Source organism: Hippocampus bargibanti, linkage group LG08 (genome assembly GCF_051943395.1).
Source record: "Hippocampus bargibanti isolate YZ-2025 linkage group LG08, ASM5194339v1, whole genome shotgun sequence".
Taxonomy (NCBI): Eukaryota; Metazoa; Chordata; class Actinopteri; order Syngnathiformes; family Syngnathidae; genus Hippocampus; species Hippocampus bargibanti.
In genome coordinates, this window is record NC_142741.1 from 13,817,301 (window position 1) to 13,836,113 (window position 18,813).

The window sequence follows — 18,813 nt, forward strand, 5'->3', positions numbered from 1 at the left end:
TTGTTGAACCGTTCTACCAACCCATCCGTCTGTGGGTGGTAGATGGAGGTTCTCAGTTGCTTGACCTTGAGCAGGGCACATAGGTCCTTCATGACCTTGGACATAAAGGGGCTTCCTTGGTCTGTCAGTATCTCCTTTGGGATTCCCACCCGGCTGGTGAGAGCAAATAGTTCCTTTACAATCTGCCTAGTGGTAGCCTTTCTGAGGGGAACAGCCTCTGGAAACCGAGTGGCATAATCAACCATAACGAAAATATACTGGTGTCCCCTAGCACTTTTTGGTAGAGGTCCAACTATATCCAGCCCGAGCCTCTGAAATGGGGTCTCAATGATGGGTAAGGGAATGAACGGGTTTCTGTATGTGGGCTTTGGCGCCACCTGTTGGCACTCGGGGCACATCCTTGCGCACCCCTGGCCAGAAGAACCATTGCAAGATTCTCTCTTTCGTCTTTTCTACCCATAGGTGTCCCCCTAGCAGGTGTGTGTGTGCCAAGTCCAGGACTGTAGCTCGGTGTGGCTGTGGCACAAGTAGTTGTTCACGTACTTCACCATTTTGCTTCGTTACCTGGTATATTAACCTCCGTCAACAGCAAAATGGGGGTATGTGGGACTTGTCCTTTCCCCCAGTACTACACCCTCTAAAACCTGCACATTTTCCATGGTGTTGGCAAGGGTAGGATCCTGTAACTGGGCTGTACCATACAGGCCTGGTAGAGGAGGCAGCTTCTGGGTCCCTGGGTTCTCATCACCACTGGAAGCCGGGAGATTTTCTGGGGCTGGAGTCTCCTCGGCTGTCTCTGGGCCAGACTCCGTCTCCGGTGGTGCATTTGAGTCCCTAGGAGAGCACAGGCTGGGGAGGGTGAATTAGGGGGGTAGACTTGAGTGTTCACCGCACGCGTCTTACCTCTCCCCTTCCGAGAGAGTCGGGCCAGTCTTTCCTGTGTTTCTCTCCACAGTGGGTGAAAGGCCTGGCAGTCGCGTCCAATCAGGAGGGGGACAGGGAGAGAGTCAACCACGCCAGCTACCATGCGGATGATTCCCTTGGTTGTGGTCATGGTGAGTTCGGTGGTGTGGTACTCTCTGGTGTCTCCGTGGACACAGGAGACTGGGAGGGTTTTCTCTGGAGACAACCTGGTTGGATCTACCAGCGTTTGTCGCACCAAGGTGACCAGGCTTCCGGAGTCTAGCAGGGCTTCAACATCCTGTTTATTCACTGTCACTGGACAGGTGGGGGTCTTGTTAGTGGGCTGTCACTCCCCCCCAGGAGGGAGGCATAATGACCAGGGTGGGCAATGGAAGAGTCAGCTGTCGGCATGGGCTCTTCCGTTGGCTTTCCACACTGCCATGAGATGTGTCGCGTCTCTCCGCATCTGTAGCATCGTCTGGGCTCAGTGCCCCTGGGTATCCGCCACTGCCTGGGTGGGCTTCTGATGCCACCTGGAGCCATCTTGGCTGTGTTGGGAAGCTTGGGCACCTTTGTGCGGGCCATTCCAGTCCTGGGTGGGGATGTGTTGCCGGTTTCCTTCCTGGTCGTTCGCAGCATCTCCGCTGTGGCCTGGTACTGCTCCACTGCTGCCACTGTTTGATAGGCAGTAGTCAGCGACTGCTGATCTTTTTCGCCTCATTTTGCCCGTAAGTAGCGATCCACGACAATGGCCTCGACCACCTCAGCTGCCGTGCTCCTTTCCGTTCCAGCGACTTCCGGGTGATGCGGGCCAATTCATGCATCTGTGCCCGTGGAGGCTGGTCTGGCTGGAACATCCAGGTATGGAAGCGCTGTGCCATCCCGAACTTGGTGAGCCCATGTCTGCTGAGAATTTCAGCTTTTAGATAATCGTCGTCTTCTGCTCTGTCTGCGGCCAAGTCCAGGACAGCATTCAGTGATTCCCCTGTCAGGAAGGGTGCTAGCAATCCCACCCATTGCTGCTTGGGCCACCTTTCACTAGTGTCTGTTGCTTCAAATGTATGCAGGTACGCCTCAATACCATCCGTCACCCCCATCTTGGCTAAAAAAATCACCCGCCTTCACCCGGGGCATGTTCTTGGCGGCCATTTGTTTTTGCAAGAGCAATTCCTCTGCCTTCAGTTCATTTGCTCTCTTTTGCTCCTCTAGGAGAGCCAAATTGGCCTGATATTGGGCTTCCCGACTTGCGAGAAGGGTTTTCAAGATGACTTTCATTTTTTTTTTATTTTTTTTTTTTCTTGTAATTGAAGATATTTTCAATTTGGAAAAAACAAAACACAAACCATCTATGTCCATGCACTTATTAACGCTTGTCCAGTGCCCGCATTCTCCACCATATGTAATGTCATGAGAGGCTAGCTCTCAGCGGGACAGGACAAGGAGCGCAATGGGCGACAGGTTTGAATACAAACAAAGGTTTTAATACAGGGTTTCAGGGGGAATTCACAAGTAACAAAGGCAAGAATAGTGTCTCTTCCAATATTTAAATCATAATAAAGTCTCTTCTGAGGTGAAACTGAAGACGGAGTTCTTTTCCATGAGTTTCTAGGCCTCACCCCTCTTGATGTCCTCCTCATGTAGCCTAGCCACCTTCAGCAAGGTCCGAATCCAGTGTCCTGTCGTATGGTCCCAACTGGCAATGAGTTCCACGCAGCAATCAGTTTCTCCACAGTGCACAGCAACAGAGCTTGTCTCCCCCCGGCTCACACTCAGAGGCTCTCCGCCTTAAAAGCCTTGCCTGCCAATCAAGCCACAGGTGTGGTGTTTGAATTGCTGCCTTCCACCAGATGGGGCCAAAACTCTCTCTGGGTGAAGCCATCTTAGGGGGATGTATTTGCCCTCCAGAACCAAGCCTCTCGTGACATCACTATATATATATATATATATATATATATATATATATATATATATATATATATATATATATATATATATATATATATATATCAAAGTAATGTAGTTTATTCAATACATTGTAAGAATGAAAATTATAAAGAGCAATACATTGGGGAGACTAAACAAATTCTCAAAAAAAGACGTTATCAACATCGCAGGGATAATACTAGTGGGCCTCAATCGGCAGTACATAGGCACCTAAAAGCTAGCAACCACTCATTTGACGACAATGAGGTTAAAATCTTAGCAAAAGAACATAGATGGTTTGAAAGGGGAGTAAAAGAAGCAATTTTCGTAAAAAAGCTAAAGCCTTCATTAAACCGATATGGTGGGGTGGGGTTCAATTTGGATCGTTCGTACAATAGCCTGCTTAGGCAACATAGGTTAGGTAACATTCGTAATGCTGATGAGGGGATACCGGAGGTAGTGGGGCAATCAGGCCAGTCGTTAGTCAGGAATGTAGGAACAATCGGTGGGGTTCGCAGTGAGTGGTCCTCTGCTCCCCCCAATCTGAGAGTAGGGACCTATCATAGCAGTGTCCGGCGCCGCCATGCCTGGACATTAGGGATATATATATATAGGGCTGATACTACCAGTAAGACTTTAGTTCGCTGAATAAGCATCTTGGATACGAAGCGAAACGTCCGACACCTTCAAAAAAGTACAGATGATGGCTGAAGAAACCTTTTCATTGTTGTTGGCGCGATGTTACCAGGACTCTGCTAATAAAGTTGTATAAAAATAGACAACGGATTCACATTTATTATTATATTTAAAATAAAGAAAAAAACAGTATCCATGCCTGTCGTATCATTTTATTTTGTTGTATTTATCCGCTGACATTAAACTGGTCCGTGGCCCAAAAAAGGTTGGGGACCACTGCTTTAAATTATTAAAAAAGAGGTTTTATTTTTTGTTTCATTCTGCAGTATGTACAGTTTTGCATTATAAAAAAAAAAGAACGCTGAGTACATTGTACTTTGCGGATTTCATCTATTGCGGACTATTTTTGGAACGTATCTCCCGCGATAAACTAGGGTTCACTGTAATCCCTATTCAGATATACTAACAAGATGAGCAGTTTACTTCAGCAACAGCAAAGCAGCAAAGTAATTCAGTGAATTAACAATGTCAATGTTGGTTGTAAAAAAGTAATTACTCAAATTTGCGTCACGATCAACACAATTCATGTAATTTCCTAGTAATGATTGATGGTTAAATCCCTTGTAGGTGCGATCTATCATCCACTCTTCACGCTCCTCCGTCACGTCAGCCTCAGGAACGTCTGTCAACTCTGCCTCCTCGATGGATTCCCTGGACAACGTTCTTCATGCTGGCAACTGTGACCGCCATCCTGCTTTAATGCCAGCCAATGACACCGGCCAAAGTCAGCACAACACGGAGGTAAATTGTCCACTTACCGAATAGCTTTGACACATACCAACATTCTACCTCTGTTATTTTAGCTCACTGGGCTCCAGTGTTAGTCTGTTGTAGGCACCTGTTGTCTGCTGTGCAGGATTAAACTGAGCTTGCTTTCATTTTTGAAAGAGGTTGGTTATATTTGACATATCAGCGATAAACAGACACACTATTTGAAACAGGGAGTGTTTCAGGAAGTGCGTGTTTTTAAGGACTGAAATCAGTCTGCATAAAATTTGAGATTTTAATGAGACACCCTCAGTCGATATTCATCCAACTGGTCACTAGGATATTGGTTTTACCCAGTAGATCACAATTACTCATCACCATCATTAGTATCTAGACAAAAATATCTCTTTGTCACGTTTTGCAAGGTGGTGATGGCGGGTGCGGATCCCAAAAAGCAGGCAGGAGGGAGCAGGAGGTTGTTTGACAAATTGTATTAAAATAAAGGTCAGCAGGAACAAAATGTAAAACATCAAAATCATCTGAACAGAAAAAATACAAAGTATCAAAAGAAGACCAAAAGTAAAAGTCCGCCAAGGTTAAACAAACACATGCACAGCATACACATTGCAGACAAAGCATGCAACAAACATGCAGCAAACAATGAACCGACCCCGGATGTCGTGCCGGGTGTCCTTTTAAGTGTCAGTGATTAAAACGACCAGCACCTGCGAGGCTGCAGGCGGGGCCGACAGCGCCCCCCGTTGGTGGCCAACCAGATCATGACAGTACCCCCCCTTCAAGGGGCTGCTTCCAGAAGTCCAAACAGTCTCCCAAAAGGTCCACTCGCCAGGGAACAATGGTGGAGACGGCAACCGCTGCCTCTCCAGCATACGACGGGCGGCGGCCTGATGGGAACGGGACTCAGCCTGGGGTGGACAAAGACGCGGCACGGATCGTCGTGGGCGTGAGTGCGATCCCTCTCGCACGTTCACGTGACGGCGCATGGCTCAACGTGGACGTCGAACTGCCAGGCGCAGAATGGCACCCCGTACAGTCGTATGGGACCAGGTCTCGGCCGGACGCCGACGTGGGCGTGAACTGCCCGGCACCGGGGAAACGAGACCAGTCCTGAGCCGCTCCGGGATCCAGCGGTGAGTGGGGTCTCGGACTGACGTTGACGCGGACGTTTCACGGCTTGTCGTGGATGAGACTCAATTCGTCATGCACGACGACAGCGTGGCTGGACGTGGGCGTGCAGTGCCAGTCACCCAGTGTCACCCTGGACGGCCACCTGGAAGGAGGTCTCGGCCGGACGCTTCCATGGACGTTACGGCTCGTCGAGTGACGCAATTCAAACTCGACGAGGCTTGGGCTAACGTGGACGTAGCATTGCCAGGCACAGGGTGGAAATGAGACGGGTCCGATGTACCTGCGGGATCCGATGGTTGGTCGGTTCATTCTGTCACATTTTGCAAGGTGGTGATGGCGGGTGCGGATCCCAAAAAGCAGGCAGAAGGTTGTTTTACAAATTTTATTAAAATAAAGGTCAGCAGGAACAAAATGTAAAACATCAAAATCATCTGAACAGAAAAAATACAAAGTATCAAAAGAAGACCAAAAGTAAAAGTCCGCCTAGGTTAAACAAACACATGCACAGCATACACATTGCAGACAAAGCATGCAACAAACCTGCAGCAAACAATGAACCGACCCCGTATAGTCGTGCCGGGTGTCCTTTTAAGTGTCAGTGATTAAAACGACCAGCACCTGCGAGGCTGCAGGCAGGGCTGACGTCGGTACCCGTTGGTCGCCAATCTGATCAGGACGACCAGCACCTGTGCAGGTGCAGGCGGGGCCGACTGCGCCCCCCGTTGGTCGCCAACCATATCATGACACTCTTTGATAGTGGATGGATGGTTCAGATGTAGTTTAAACCCTGCATGTAGAGGAGCCCCGATGCACAGAACATGTGCTTCTTCTTCTAGCTGTCCATCATAGGTGATGATGACGCTTGCTCCCAGGGAGGGGATGTTGGGGCAGGGGGGGGGGCTTAGCGACGATGTCGCTGGTGCCACTTTTCATGGGCATAGAGCCCAATCCTTGAGCCGCAGACACGTCCGCAGATGGAACATGGGAGGCCGGATGGCAGGGGGTACCAGCTGGTGCCGTTGAATGCGTCTCTCTAATTGTCTGTCTATGTGGATTTGATGTATTTTAGAGACTATCCTGGCACTAGTGGTCTGCCAGGTTTGTCGGTCTGAGGCCAAAGCTTCGAGCTCCGTGATGTTGATGTTGGCTCGTTTGAGGAGGTCCCTTGTGTAGTCCTTGAGGCGTCGCTTTTGCCGCCCTGCAGAGCGCTTCACATCTTTCAGCTGTCCATAGAGGACTTGGCGGGGCAGGCGGTGATCGGGCATGCGGATGGTGTGTCCAATCCACCGAAGGTGTTTTTTTGCAACTGCTGCTTCCATGCAGATGGAATTTGTGCGCTGAAAGATGTCTGAGTGACGAACTCGATCTTCCCAGGACAAGCCAAGGATCTTCTGCAGGCTCCGGATGTGGAAGGCCTCAAGGGTAGTTAAGTGCCGGCGGTATGTGGTCCATGTTTCTGCCCCATAGAGGAGAGTGGACAGACATACTGCGCTGTATACGGCAATCTTGGTTCCAATTCTCAGGTTACGGTTCATAAACACTCTGCTGCGTAAACGTCCAAACGATGATGAGGCTTTATTTATACGATTGTGTATTTCAATGTCAAGTGAGCAATTGGTGGACAAAGTGGAGCCAAGGTAAGTAAAACAATCCACTACATTTAGTGAAATGCCATTGATGTGAAGGCTGGGTGGTGTGGGAGTTCGCGACACAGGTTGGAACATGAGCTCTGTTTTTTTATGTTGATCTGGAGACCAAAAGACTGGTATAAGTTAGAAATGGTATTGAGAGCATGCTGCATAGATTCTGAGCTGTGAGCTAGTACAGCACAGTCATCAGCATACTGAAGTTCGCAGATGTGGCAGATATTTGTCTTTGTGTGGGCCTGGAGCCGTCTGATGTTGAAGAGGTTTCCATCGAGGCGGTATTCCACGCGGATGCCATCTTCATGTCGGATGCCTTTGTGAAATAGGCACGTGATGGCAGAAAGGAGGATATTAAAGCGTGCTGGAGCCAAGACACAGCCCTGCTTCACCCCAGCGTTCACCCCAAAGAGCTTTGACTGGAGCTCTCCGAAGAGTACTCTGGCTTGCATCCCGTCATGCAGCTGCTGGAGGATGCAAAGAAACTTGGGTGGAACCCCAAGTTTGGAGAGGTGCTTCCATAGCAACTCAGGGTTGACGGTGTCAAATGCTTTGTTGAGATCTATGAAGGCTATGTAGAGGTCCAGGTGATGTTCTCTGCTCTTCTCCATAAGCTGCCTTCATACAAAAATCATGTCTGTGGTGGATCTTGTCTTCCGGAAACCACACTGCGTTTCTGGAAGCACAGACTCTGAGAGATGCTTGATCAACCTACTGAGCATGATTTTGGACAGAATTTTCCCTGCGGTGGAGAGGAGAGAGATTCCTCTGCTATTCCCACACGCTGTTTTGTCCCCTTTCTTTTTGTAGATTACAATGATGTTGGCATCCTTCCAGTCCTGTGGGAGCTTCCCGTGTTCCCAGATTTTATAGATAAGGAGGTGCAGACGGCACGTGAGGAGATAACCTCCGTGTTTGTAAACTTCTGCAGGGATGCCATCAGGTCCAGCACTTTTGTTGTCCTTAAGGCTCATGATGGCTTGCCTGGTCTCTAAAAAGGACGGTGGGGTGTCGAGGCTCATGATTGGCGGCAGGTCTGGAAGATTGTCCAGAATTTTTGAGTTGACGGGGTTGGTGGTGTTGAGAAGGGTCTCGAAATGGTTTGCCCAGCGAGCAAGGATCTCATGGCGGTCCTTAAGGAGCACAGAGCCATCAGCAGATTGCACTGGAGAAAGTTTTTGCTTTCTAGGGCCGTACAGTTCTTGGATGGCATTGTAGAAACCCTGGGTGTTGTTACAGTCTGCCAGATATTGGATCTCATGTGCCTTCTGCAACCACCAGGTGTCCTCCATGACACGGAGTGCCCGCTGGGTTGCTGCCCTTGCTTCAGTAAATATTACTTTCCGGGTGTGAGATGTGGGAGAGGACAGAAGAGCTTTGTGGGCCTCATGTTTTGCTTTTAGAATGGACTGTATTTCATCCGAGTTTGAATCGAACCAATCCTGGTGTCTTCTCCTTGACTGTCCAAGCACTTCTGAGGCTGTGCTGTAAATAGCCTGACGCAGAGCTTGCCAGTCGACCGGTTCCTCTGGGATCTTGTTGAGTTTTTCGGCAAGGAGACGTTGAAGGTTGGCTTTGATGGTGGGGTTGGTCAGTGCTGTGCAGCAGAGCTTTCCGTTGGGAGCTGTCATTGGACGACGGGGATGTATGCGTATGAGGAGTTTGGATCTGACCATATGGTGGTCAGTTCAACACTCAGCTCCACGCATGGCACGGGTGATAAGGACATCCTGTATGTCCTTCTGACGGACAATCACATAGTCCAGGAGGTGCCAATGTTTGGAGCGGGGGTGCTGCCAAGTGGTCTTGAACCTGTCTTTCATTTGGAAGATGGTATTAGTAATGACCAGGTGATGCTCTGCACACAGGGAGAGTAGCCGAAGGCCATTGGTGTTCATCTTTCCCACTCCATGCTGGCCAATAACTTTATTCCATACGAGATGTTCCATGCCCACCCTCGCATTGAAATCTCCCATGATGAGGAGCTTATCCGTGGCCGGAGTTTTCTGCAGGATGGTGTCCAGAGCTCCGTAGAACTCGTCCTTGACAAAGTGGTTGGCATCCAGAGTTGGTGCGTAAGCACTGATGAGCGTAGCGAAGCGTCCCTTTGCCAAGGGAATGCGCCAGGTCATCAGCCTTTCATTGATGCCAATAGGGGATTCCGGAATGCATTGCAGCAGTTGGGACTTCACAGCAAAGCCAACTCCATGGATACGGCGGTTGCCTTCGGGACCCCTTTCCAGAAGAAGGTATACCCTGCACCAACCTCTGTCAGGGAGTCTTCTCCATGTAGTCTGGTCTCGCTGAAGGCTGCAATGTCGATGTTGTATCTTGCGAGCTCCATGGCTACAAGTGCTGTCCTCCGGTGGGGCCTCTCAGCGGGTTGAGCCAGGTCCAACAGCGTGCGGACATTCCACGAAGCAATGCTTAGTTTTTTTGTGATTCGTTTTTTGAAGTTTCGACCGCAGGAGGGATGCTCCGACAATTGCGGTTTACCGTCCGGAGTGTGGAGAGCAGACAATTTTTAGACCACTTTTTCTAGGTCCTTCCCCATCACAGGGGTGAGCAGTGTGGAGCTGCTCAGACACAATGGAAGCTGCCGAGGAGATGCGCTGCTCCATCCCGCATTATCAACGACCATCACTCCATTGTCGCCTGTGTGCATGGTTTGGCTAGGCACTTCCAGCCACATCCTTGGCCTGTGCCCACCGCCATTCCACATCGCCACAGGACTTTGGGTTTCCATGGGAGTGGGGGGGGGGGGGGATTGGGGCAAGAAGCTTGCGCAAAGGTAGAGATTAAGGTGAGTGTGTGGGTGCACAGTCCACACTTCCACCATCTTCGCTCTTACCAGATGAGTTTCTGGTGGCATGAGCATACTCATGACGACCATTTTCTGGCAGGAGTTGCAGGGGGCTGCCGGTAGTCCGGTTTGTTGGACTCCGCCTACGCCTACCCCCGGGTGCGGGTTTGGGATCACTCTTTGTCTGGCCTCTACCCCTCGACCTGTTCGGCTTGGGTGACCCTGCCAGGAGTGCAAGACTCCGGCCGACATAGCTCTCAGGGTCATTGAGGCGCGCAAAGTGCCTTACCACGATAAGGTGGTGATCCCAGTCGAGGCACACAGAACATGTGCACACGCACACACACACACACACACACACACACACACACACACACACACACACACACACACACACACACACACACACACACACACACACGTGGATTCACGCACACGCGGCTAATCATGCGTGCATGCGTATGACCTAAATATTAGAAGAGTATGATAATGCTCGAATATGATAATGCTCGATAAAATGATTTCTCGAAATGAACCACACAAGATTTAGAAAGCGACAGATCTGAAAAATGTGGATTTTTTTTTATACGTTATAACTTTGTGTATACATTATCAATAATATATGATTATTTTATATTGCAAAGTGGGGCTGGAGCTAATGATTAGTTAAAAATTATTTGTTCTGTCGAATATTAATGCATCTGCTCATGATTTGATTTCAATCCCTTTATCAAAAACATACGTTTCTCGTCTCAATTGCAGAAAATGCACAAACATCGTCGGATGTAATTGCTGCTTTGCTACATAACATGTCAGAAAATAGGCAAACATTGTTTTCCTGTTTTATTTTGATTCAACACAAACACAATCTTTACGCTTTGACAGAGACCAAAATCAGACTATATTTACCATTGAGAAGATGAAATTATAGATCTTGAAATGTTTTTAAAATGGTATCTAAATGATTCATTGATGACACTAGTCAACAATTATCAAAAAAAAAATCATCAGAGATGCCAGTACCGTACAAGTACTGGTCGATTTTTACATTTGGTACTTTTTTCCAGAATCTCCCTTGCTTTTTCTTTCTATCACATAATAATAACAACAATAATAATCTACTTTAATAATATATTCAGTAATATTTCTGAATTGTGGTCATTATCTGGACATCTGATGTGGCAAGTGAGATTCATTTATTAGGCTAGGGGTTATTTGTTTTATCTGTTTGAGGTGGTTACTTGATTCGTGTGGCAGTGGAAGAGCAGGTATCAAATCCATCCATTTGCACTCTGATCAGAATTAAATCCTGTAATACTGTTGCATGTACTGTCCCTTGAGAACTATGTGGGGATTGGGTCATGTGGTAGCAAATGAGTTCACCAAGCAAGTGGGTTCTTTCAGACATAACGTAAGATGCAAATCAATTTGAATGTCACTCAATTAACTTGCATGAATGGTGAGTGGGATTTTCTGCCTCGAGTCGATGCTTTACTTTGAGTATTTTAAGTCACCCCCGTTTTCCTTTTCCACCTTTGAGGTTTCTAACATCAAATATTTATGTGTTTTCCTGCAGCTTGCCATAATAGTGATTATTGTGACATATAGTGTCTCTGTGTAGGATTCTTCCCCCAAACCACAGGTTTCCTTGCTGTTGCCGTCATCTGCCACTTCACCGCACAGCTTCCTGCTAAAGCCAGACGCCACATTCATTTACCAAGATTCTGTCTTGTATTTCTGTGTGTGTGTCTCTCTCTCCTTCAAGCACTCCTATCTGGACAGGGAAACTTCTCTGATTCTGAGAAACATAGCAGGGAAACCTTCACACCTGCTGACCAAGGTGACCCCTCTCCCCACCTTCCATCCCTCACTTGCATGCTCACCTTATCCTTGTTTTGTCTATCTTGGCCTGTTTTTTAGATTATTTTCTTTTGCATGCAGTTTTTCCAGTCTTTTCCACTTTTCATTCCTCTCCTACGATTGCAAAAGGAATTGGGTGTGTGTGCATTTCGAAATTGAGACTTGCTGAAGTGCAATCACTCAAATTGTATCAACACATTCCAGTGTGAATGCTACAATACATGCCAAAATGAAAGCGCCAATAGATACCAAAGAAATAACATGCTCTTATTTACTATAATTTCCGGACTACAGAGTGCACCTGATAATAATAATCTTCTTATTCTTTTCCTTTCGGCTTTTCCCTTCAATAATAATAATAATAATAATAATAATAATAATAACATTTGATTCATAAGCGCCTTTCAAAACTCTGAAAGACACTTTACAGTCATAGGATACTTTGTCTGCGAGTGAGCAGCGGCAGTCACGCGCGCCAGTGTTCACTCGACCCAGAAGTATTGAACTGGTCATTAGTGGTTTTGTAGTTCAGAATTTGTTACAAAATTAATAGCCTCACCCTGTACATTTTTAAGGGAAACCCATTTGGTACATACACAAACTGCACCTGTCTATAAACCGTATGTGCCCAAATTGAAACATGAGATGTTTAGAAAGAAAGACTTGTTAACACTCACTAACAAGGCTTGTTACAAAAACATAGCAAGTAACTGAGAGCCGTCCTCATCTTCCTCCTCCTCAAAAGTTACTCTTCGCATACGGCCAGTTTTGGGAAACGATTTCTCCCCGCTGGTTATCCAAGCGTCGAGGGCCACTTTAAATGCACGATTCATGTGCGGAATTACCGTAGTTACATTAACTTGCGTCTTTATTGCCACATATATTCGCCGTGTCTAATTCTTACCTTTAGTGCTCGAGCGCCCCATGGCAGTTAGAAATAAATGCATAAATTGGCCGTATCGTTGTATAAACCGCAGGGTTAAAAACTTGTGACAAAAGTTGCGGCTTATAGTCCGGAAATTACGGTAAATTATGTGTAGCCATATATGGCAGAGGGTCAACCTCTGATATTTTCTACAACAATAAAAACATTACACAAACACCCCAAATATTTGACCCTTTCTGACAGAATTCTTCCATGTGATCATGGACTGAAATGCAGGATTATATTGCAATTCGTTGTGTGATTGTGCTTTAAGGAAGCCTTGAATGGAGTAAAATTTTTGTAAGAATGATTGTTACGTCAAATTTTTAATGACTTCTTGGAAACGAGGCCAGGTAAGTAAGCGTCACCGATTCTGTGTCTGTTATTGCCTTCAAGTCTTATTCAGAGACTGTTTGGATAAAACCAAAATAACCTCAAGATTTTAAACAACAAAACCTTAGGAAACCCTAAAAACATTCAGCTTTCGGGTGTGGGTTGAATTTAAACAGATCAGAATGCTTGGGGATCTGGTGGGACCATGCCTGTGAATTTAAACAAAAAAGGAAAGGATTACATTCATCCAAAAGTGTAAACACAACTCACTCTGCTTTTTACTGCATGTTCAGTTTCTCTTGCTGACATATTGTTGGCTTAAGCCATATTGAACAGAGCAACTTAAACCCATACCTTTTTTATTCACGATACTTTTCATGTCCGGTTTTATCGAAAAAGCAAAACAAGCTCCATTAAAGATGCAAACTGTGTTGAAGCATCAAACTGGGGTTCTCACTAAAGTTTTGATGTTACAAAATGTTGTTTTCATGTCATAACCTTGCAAGAATGAAGTTGTAAGAAGAGATTGAAGTCACTGGTGGAGGCCATACAGTGAAGTGTTAAAAGCGTAACGTTACAAGAAAGCAGTTATGACAGTACAGTCGAAAAAGTAATTTTAAGAAAAAGTAATTATTTAGGGGGGGGAAAAAAATATCCATCGGCCTGAATTGTGTAGCTGCAATTTTGATTTAGGAGTGAGCAAGTTGTAATCAGGGAGATGATTAGATGAGCGATGTGCTTGCTAACTCAGATCATTGCAGTTCATGAGATTAAGCTGCCCATGAATTGTTTTCGTTGAAAGTAGATTGAGATTTATGTTTTGCTCTGGGGGAACTGGCCTGTTCCCACTGGCTGTCCTGTTGTATTTCTGTCAACGTTTTTATCAGTATTCTATTGATACTTGTCTATGGCCTTGTTTTGAGCACGAGTGTCAGAGTCAAGGCTGGGGCCCAGATCTGGCCTGCCACATCATTTTATGTGGGCCGGGAAGGTAAATCAAGTATCAAAGTCAAAAAGTCAAAGTCAAAGTCAGCTTTATTGTCAAATATGCTAATATGTATGACATACAGCACAGTATGTAAGTATGTCAAGTTCCATGATTCTTCAGAAAGTCTGAACCAAAATTTCTAATTGTCATATGTAATCCACAATAACCATCAGTATTTTTTTGCATCTAATTTTAAAACTAAGAGCGCGAAAGACCGCTGGGAGAGCATTATAAGATGGACATAATAGGATGTGACGTAATAGGATGTGACATCGTGTAAAGGAAGGCAGGATATGACATATCAGGAAGTCCAAAACGTAAACAAACGATACAAAAATATGTTTGAAGATGTTCGTATAACGAATTACCCCAACAATGTGTTTTCCTTCTAATTTCACCATCAACACAAAGTTTTCAGACCAAACAAAGTACCGCAAAATGCATTGTGTGTCGCTTTCTCGGTCAGGGGCGTTCCCTCCGTGACGTGACGCCAGGAATCGTCACCAACTCAAACACAAAACTTGGGAGTCTTACAACGTAAAATATAGCTAAATTCTAGAGTGTATATACGTGCATCTGTTAAAGTTTCAGTGAAGTCCTCACAAATTCACCCAAAATGATTTTTGGTGTGTATTTTCATTTCACTCGGATACACACTTTTTACTCACTGTGTGTATTTATGTGTGTGTGTGTGTGTGTGTGTGTGTTAATGAGAGGAAAATGTTCATACCACAAAAAGTCAAACGATATTTCAACCAAATTCACTACAGGGGTGAGGACTTTGAATGTACCCATTCAGAAACCTCACTCCTACTGTTATTTCAGTTTCACGTCCACTTTTTATTTCTTTGTTTTTAAAGAAGTTGAAGTAGGACATGGGGTGACATTTAGTGTTAAAATGTAACACTAGTTCTCTAAACTTATTGTCACATCTCGTCGCTGCCCTGGGCGTGCCCCGCCCCTCCTGTCACCTCCTCCGCTGCTCCCTGGAGACGGCCCCTCCCATCATCACGCACCTGGGTTCCCACAGCTGGTTGTCATTCCCTTGATTGTGCCTTCTGACTATATTTACCGATCGCGCAATACCGTCTCCGTCGGAGTATTCTGAAAGCCACCCCTGCTACTTCCGTGCCGTCAGGTCTGCTGTCACCGATCTCTCTCACTCACCTCATCCTGCTGTCATTTTTTCATGCGTGCCTCAGTAAAGACTTTTGTTCACGAGTATCTGTCTCGCCGTGTATTTTGGATCCAACCTCCCCGCTTTCCTTTCGTCACTCGAGCCCTGCCCTCAAGCCTCAAGTGACGTGACATAATACTCCGACCACCTATGGATCCCGCCGGCGAAGACAGATTCCTCGCCACCCTGACCGTGCAAGCGGAGCGTTCGAGCCAGCTGGCCCGAGCCATCGCGGAAGTCAGCCAAATTACCACCATACTGGCTCAACGCTTCGAGGCGGCTGAGGCACGCATTTCCGCCCTCACAGCCAAGTCTTCCCCGCCCGTAAGTAGGCACGCTCTTCAACTACCTCTTCCCTCACGCTACGCAGGCGAAACCGGGAGCTGCGCTCAGTTTTTAATGCAGTGTACACTCGTGTTTGAGCAACATCCATACGCCTGCGTTAGCGATGAGGCGAAGGTAGCCTTCATCAGCAGCCTGCTCACGGGAGAAGCCGAGACATGGGTGCTGACTATCCGAGAGTCCCGACCGGAGCTGCGCACCTCGTACCCAGACTTCGTCGCCGAGTTACGCCGGGTTTTCCATCATCCGGTGACGGAGTCCGAAGCTGAGGGGAGACTACTGGACTGCGTCCAAGGGGCCCGTTCAGCCGTGGAATACTCCGTCGACTCCCGCATCCAGGCCGCTGGCAGCGGCTACAGCGACCGAGAGTTGAGGAGGGTGTTTCGTCGCGGATTGAACACCGATCTCAAGCACGAGTTGGCCACCCGCGACGCTGGCACCACCTTCGACGACCTGGTCGCCATAGTCATCGGCCTGGATCACCGTCTTCGGGAGCGACAGAGGGAGCAGCGCGGCCGGCGGCTCGACGAGCCCCGAAGCCGGTCCAGATCTACCACACCCGGCAGCGAGCACGTGCGGCGCCTGGAGGAATCCCTCGAACCCATGATCATAGGGGGAGGGAACGACCGCACTATCCCCGGGGCTCGTCGCACCCAAGGCCCCCAGCCAAAGACCTCAGGTCCACGCAAGTCCCCGTCAAAACGGCGACCACAGCGACCTCTGGAGGTCAAATCCACGACCCCCGTTACGCGGTTGGAGCTGGACAGCGAATTAATCGGCCCGTCCAGCTCCCAAACCGTGCGGGCCCTAGTGGACTCGGAGGCCGACGGGTGCATCATTGACCCCCAGCCGGCGGACTCGCTGGGCTGCCAGCTGATCGATCTCCATCCCCCGAAGGAGATCGTCGACCTGGACGGCAGACTGTTAGCCCGAGTCACCCACCTCACTGCCCCGCTAAAACTCCGGGTAGCGGGGAACCACGTCGAGCACCGCCAATTTTTAGTTATGCCCTGCCGGAATGCGCCGTTGGTATTGGGTCTCCCCTGGCTCAATACCCACGACCCGTCCATCTCCTGGGAGGGTCCCACCATTCAGGGCTGGAGCCCCTACTGCTACGCCAACTGCCTGCGGTCGGCTACGGCAGGGTGAGACCCCTCCCGCGGTGGCCATCTGCCTCAAGGGCTTGCCACATTGCTACCACGACCTGCGGGAGGTGTTCAGCAAAGACAACGCCCAATCCCTGCCACCCCACCGACCGTATGACTGTGCTATTGACTTGCAGCCAGGTGCTCCAGACTTTTCCACATCTCACAACCAGAACGGGAAGCCCTGAGCACTTACATAGACTCCTCCCTTGCGACGGGACTCATCCGGCCGTCACGGTCTCCGCTGGGCGCAGGGTTCTTCTTTATTGACAAGAGGGACGGAACCCTGCGTCCGTGTGTCGACTACCGGAGTCTGAACGACATCACCATCCGTAACAAATACCCCCTCCCCCTCATGGACTCAGCCTTCACGCCCCTTCAATCAGCAACCATTTTTTTCCAAATTAGACCTCCACAGTGCGTACCATTTGGTCCGCATCCGGGAGGGGGATGAATGGAAAACCGCATTTAAAACACCGTTAGGACATTTTGAGTATCTGGTGATGCCGTTCGGACTCACGAACGCGCCCGCCGTCTTCCAGAATTTGATCAATGATGTGCTCAGGGACTTCCTCAATGTTTTTGTTTATGTGGATGATATTCTCATTTTTTCTCGTTCCGCAGAGGAGCACGCAACACGTCCTCCGGGTCCTGGCGCGGCTCCTGCAAAACCGGCTCTACGTGAAGGCAGAGAAGTGCGAGTTCCATGTCCGCTCTCTGTCCTTCCTAGGGTTCGTTGTGGAGCAGGGGCAGCTCAGGGCCGACCCCACTAAAACTAAAGCGGTGGTGGAATGGCCGATCCCGAAGACGCGGAAACAGCTTCAGCGGTTTTTGGGGTTTGCCAACTTCTACCGCCGCTTCATACGCGGGTATAGTCAGAAGGCACTCCCCCTCACTAACCTCACGTCCACCAAGATTCCCTTCAGGTGGACGCCCGATGCTGAGGGGGCCTTCAACCGCCTCCGTCTAGCCTTCACCAATCCCCCTGTTCTGTGTCATCCCGACCCGGATCTCCCGTTCACGGTCGAGGTTGACGCATCCGAGTCCGGAGTAGGGGCCGTCCTGTCCCAGCGCTCTCCCACGGACCAGAAGCTACGCCCATGCGCCTTCTTCTCCCGCCGGCTCAGCCCCGCCGAGGCCAACTACGACGTCGGCAACCGGGAACTGCTGGCGGTCGTCCTGGCCCTGCAGGAATGCAGACACTGGCTTGAGGGAGCGAAACACCCCTTCACCGTCTTCACTGACCATAAGAACCTGGCGGCCATCCGGTCGGCCAAGAGACTAAACTCACGTCAGGCCCGATGGTCACTCTTCCTCACCCGTTTTAACTTTTCTCTCATCTACTGCCCAGGGTCACAGAATACCAAGCCCGATGCCCTATCCCGCATCAATGAGCCGGCAGAAAGGGAGGAGACCACCACCAACATCCTGCCGTCCCAGCGCATCCTGGGTGCCCTGAGGTCGGAGGTTGAGAGAAAAGTTCAGCAAGCCCAGAGGACGACCCCCATCCCCAGGGGCTGTCCTAAGGATCGCCTGTTCGTCCCCCCCCTCTTCGCACGGAGGTGCTCGTCTGGGGGCACACCTCCAAGATAGCCTGTCACCCGGGGGTCAACAGGACGATGCAACTCATCGCCCAACGGTTCTGGTGGCCGGGGTTCAGGAGGGACATCACCCTCTTCGTAAAGGCCTGCCCGACCTGCGCCCGTGGGAAAGCCTCCCACCAGCCCCCGGCAGGACTCCTCCAGCCGCTACCGGTGCCGTCCAGACCCTGGTCCCACATCTCCGTCGACTTCGTGACAGCCCCCCCCCCCCCCCCCCCGTGGCCAAGTCGGCCCACTTCGTCCCGTTAACCAGGTTGCCCTCCGCCATCGAGACGGCTCAACTCCTGGTTAACCACGTCGTCCGTCTCCACGGGATTCCGACGGACATCCTGTCGGACCGGGGACCGCAGTTCGTGTCCAAGGTATGGAAACGTTTCTGTCGGTCCCTAGGGGCGTCGGCGAGCCTGTCGTCTGGATACCATCCCCAGACCAACGGACAGACGGAGAGGAAGAACCAGGACCTGGAGGCGGCCCTCCGGTGCGTGTGCCTCCACAACCTGGCGTCGTGGGCCCTACACCTACCCTGGGTGGAGTACGCCCACAACTCCCTGGTCTCCGCAGCCACAGGTCGGTCCCCATTCCTGTCCGCCTGTGGCTATCAGCCTCCCTTGTTTCCC

General features: G+C 49.2%; 1 protein-coding gene across 3 annotated transcripts in view; it reads left to right on the forward strand.

Annotated features, from left to right (window-relative positions):
* The window catches only part of raph1a (Ras association (RalGDS/AF-6) and pleckstrin homology domains 1a), a 138,612-nt gene that overhangs the window by 63,256 nt on the left and 56,543 nt on the right, over positions 1 to 18,813 (forward strand). For 2 of the 3 annotated variants that reach the window (XM_089002012.1, XM_089002011.1), the window contains 2 exons: positions 4,090 to 4,263; positions 11,591 to 11,665. In XM_089002012.1, coding sequence (XP_088858138.1) covers positions 4,090 to 4,263; positions 11,591 to 11,665 — 249 coding nt within the window. The remainder of the gene's footprint in view (positions 1 to 4,089; positions 4,264 to 11,590; positions 11,666 to 18,813) is intronic. The other variant, XM_089002013.1, reaches the window with a different exon arrangement.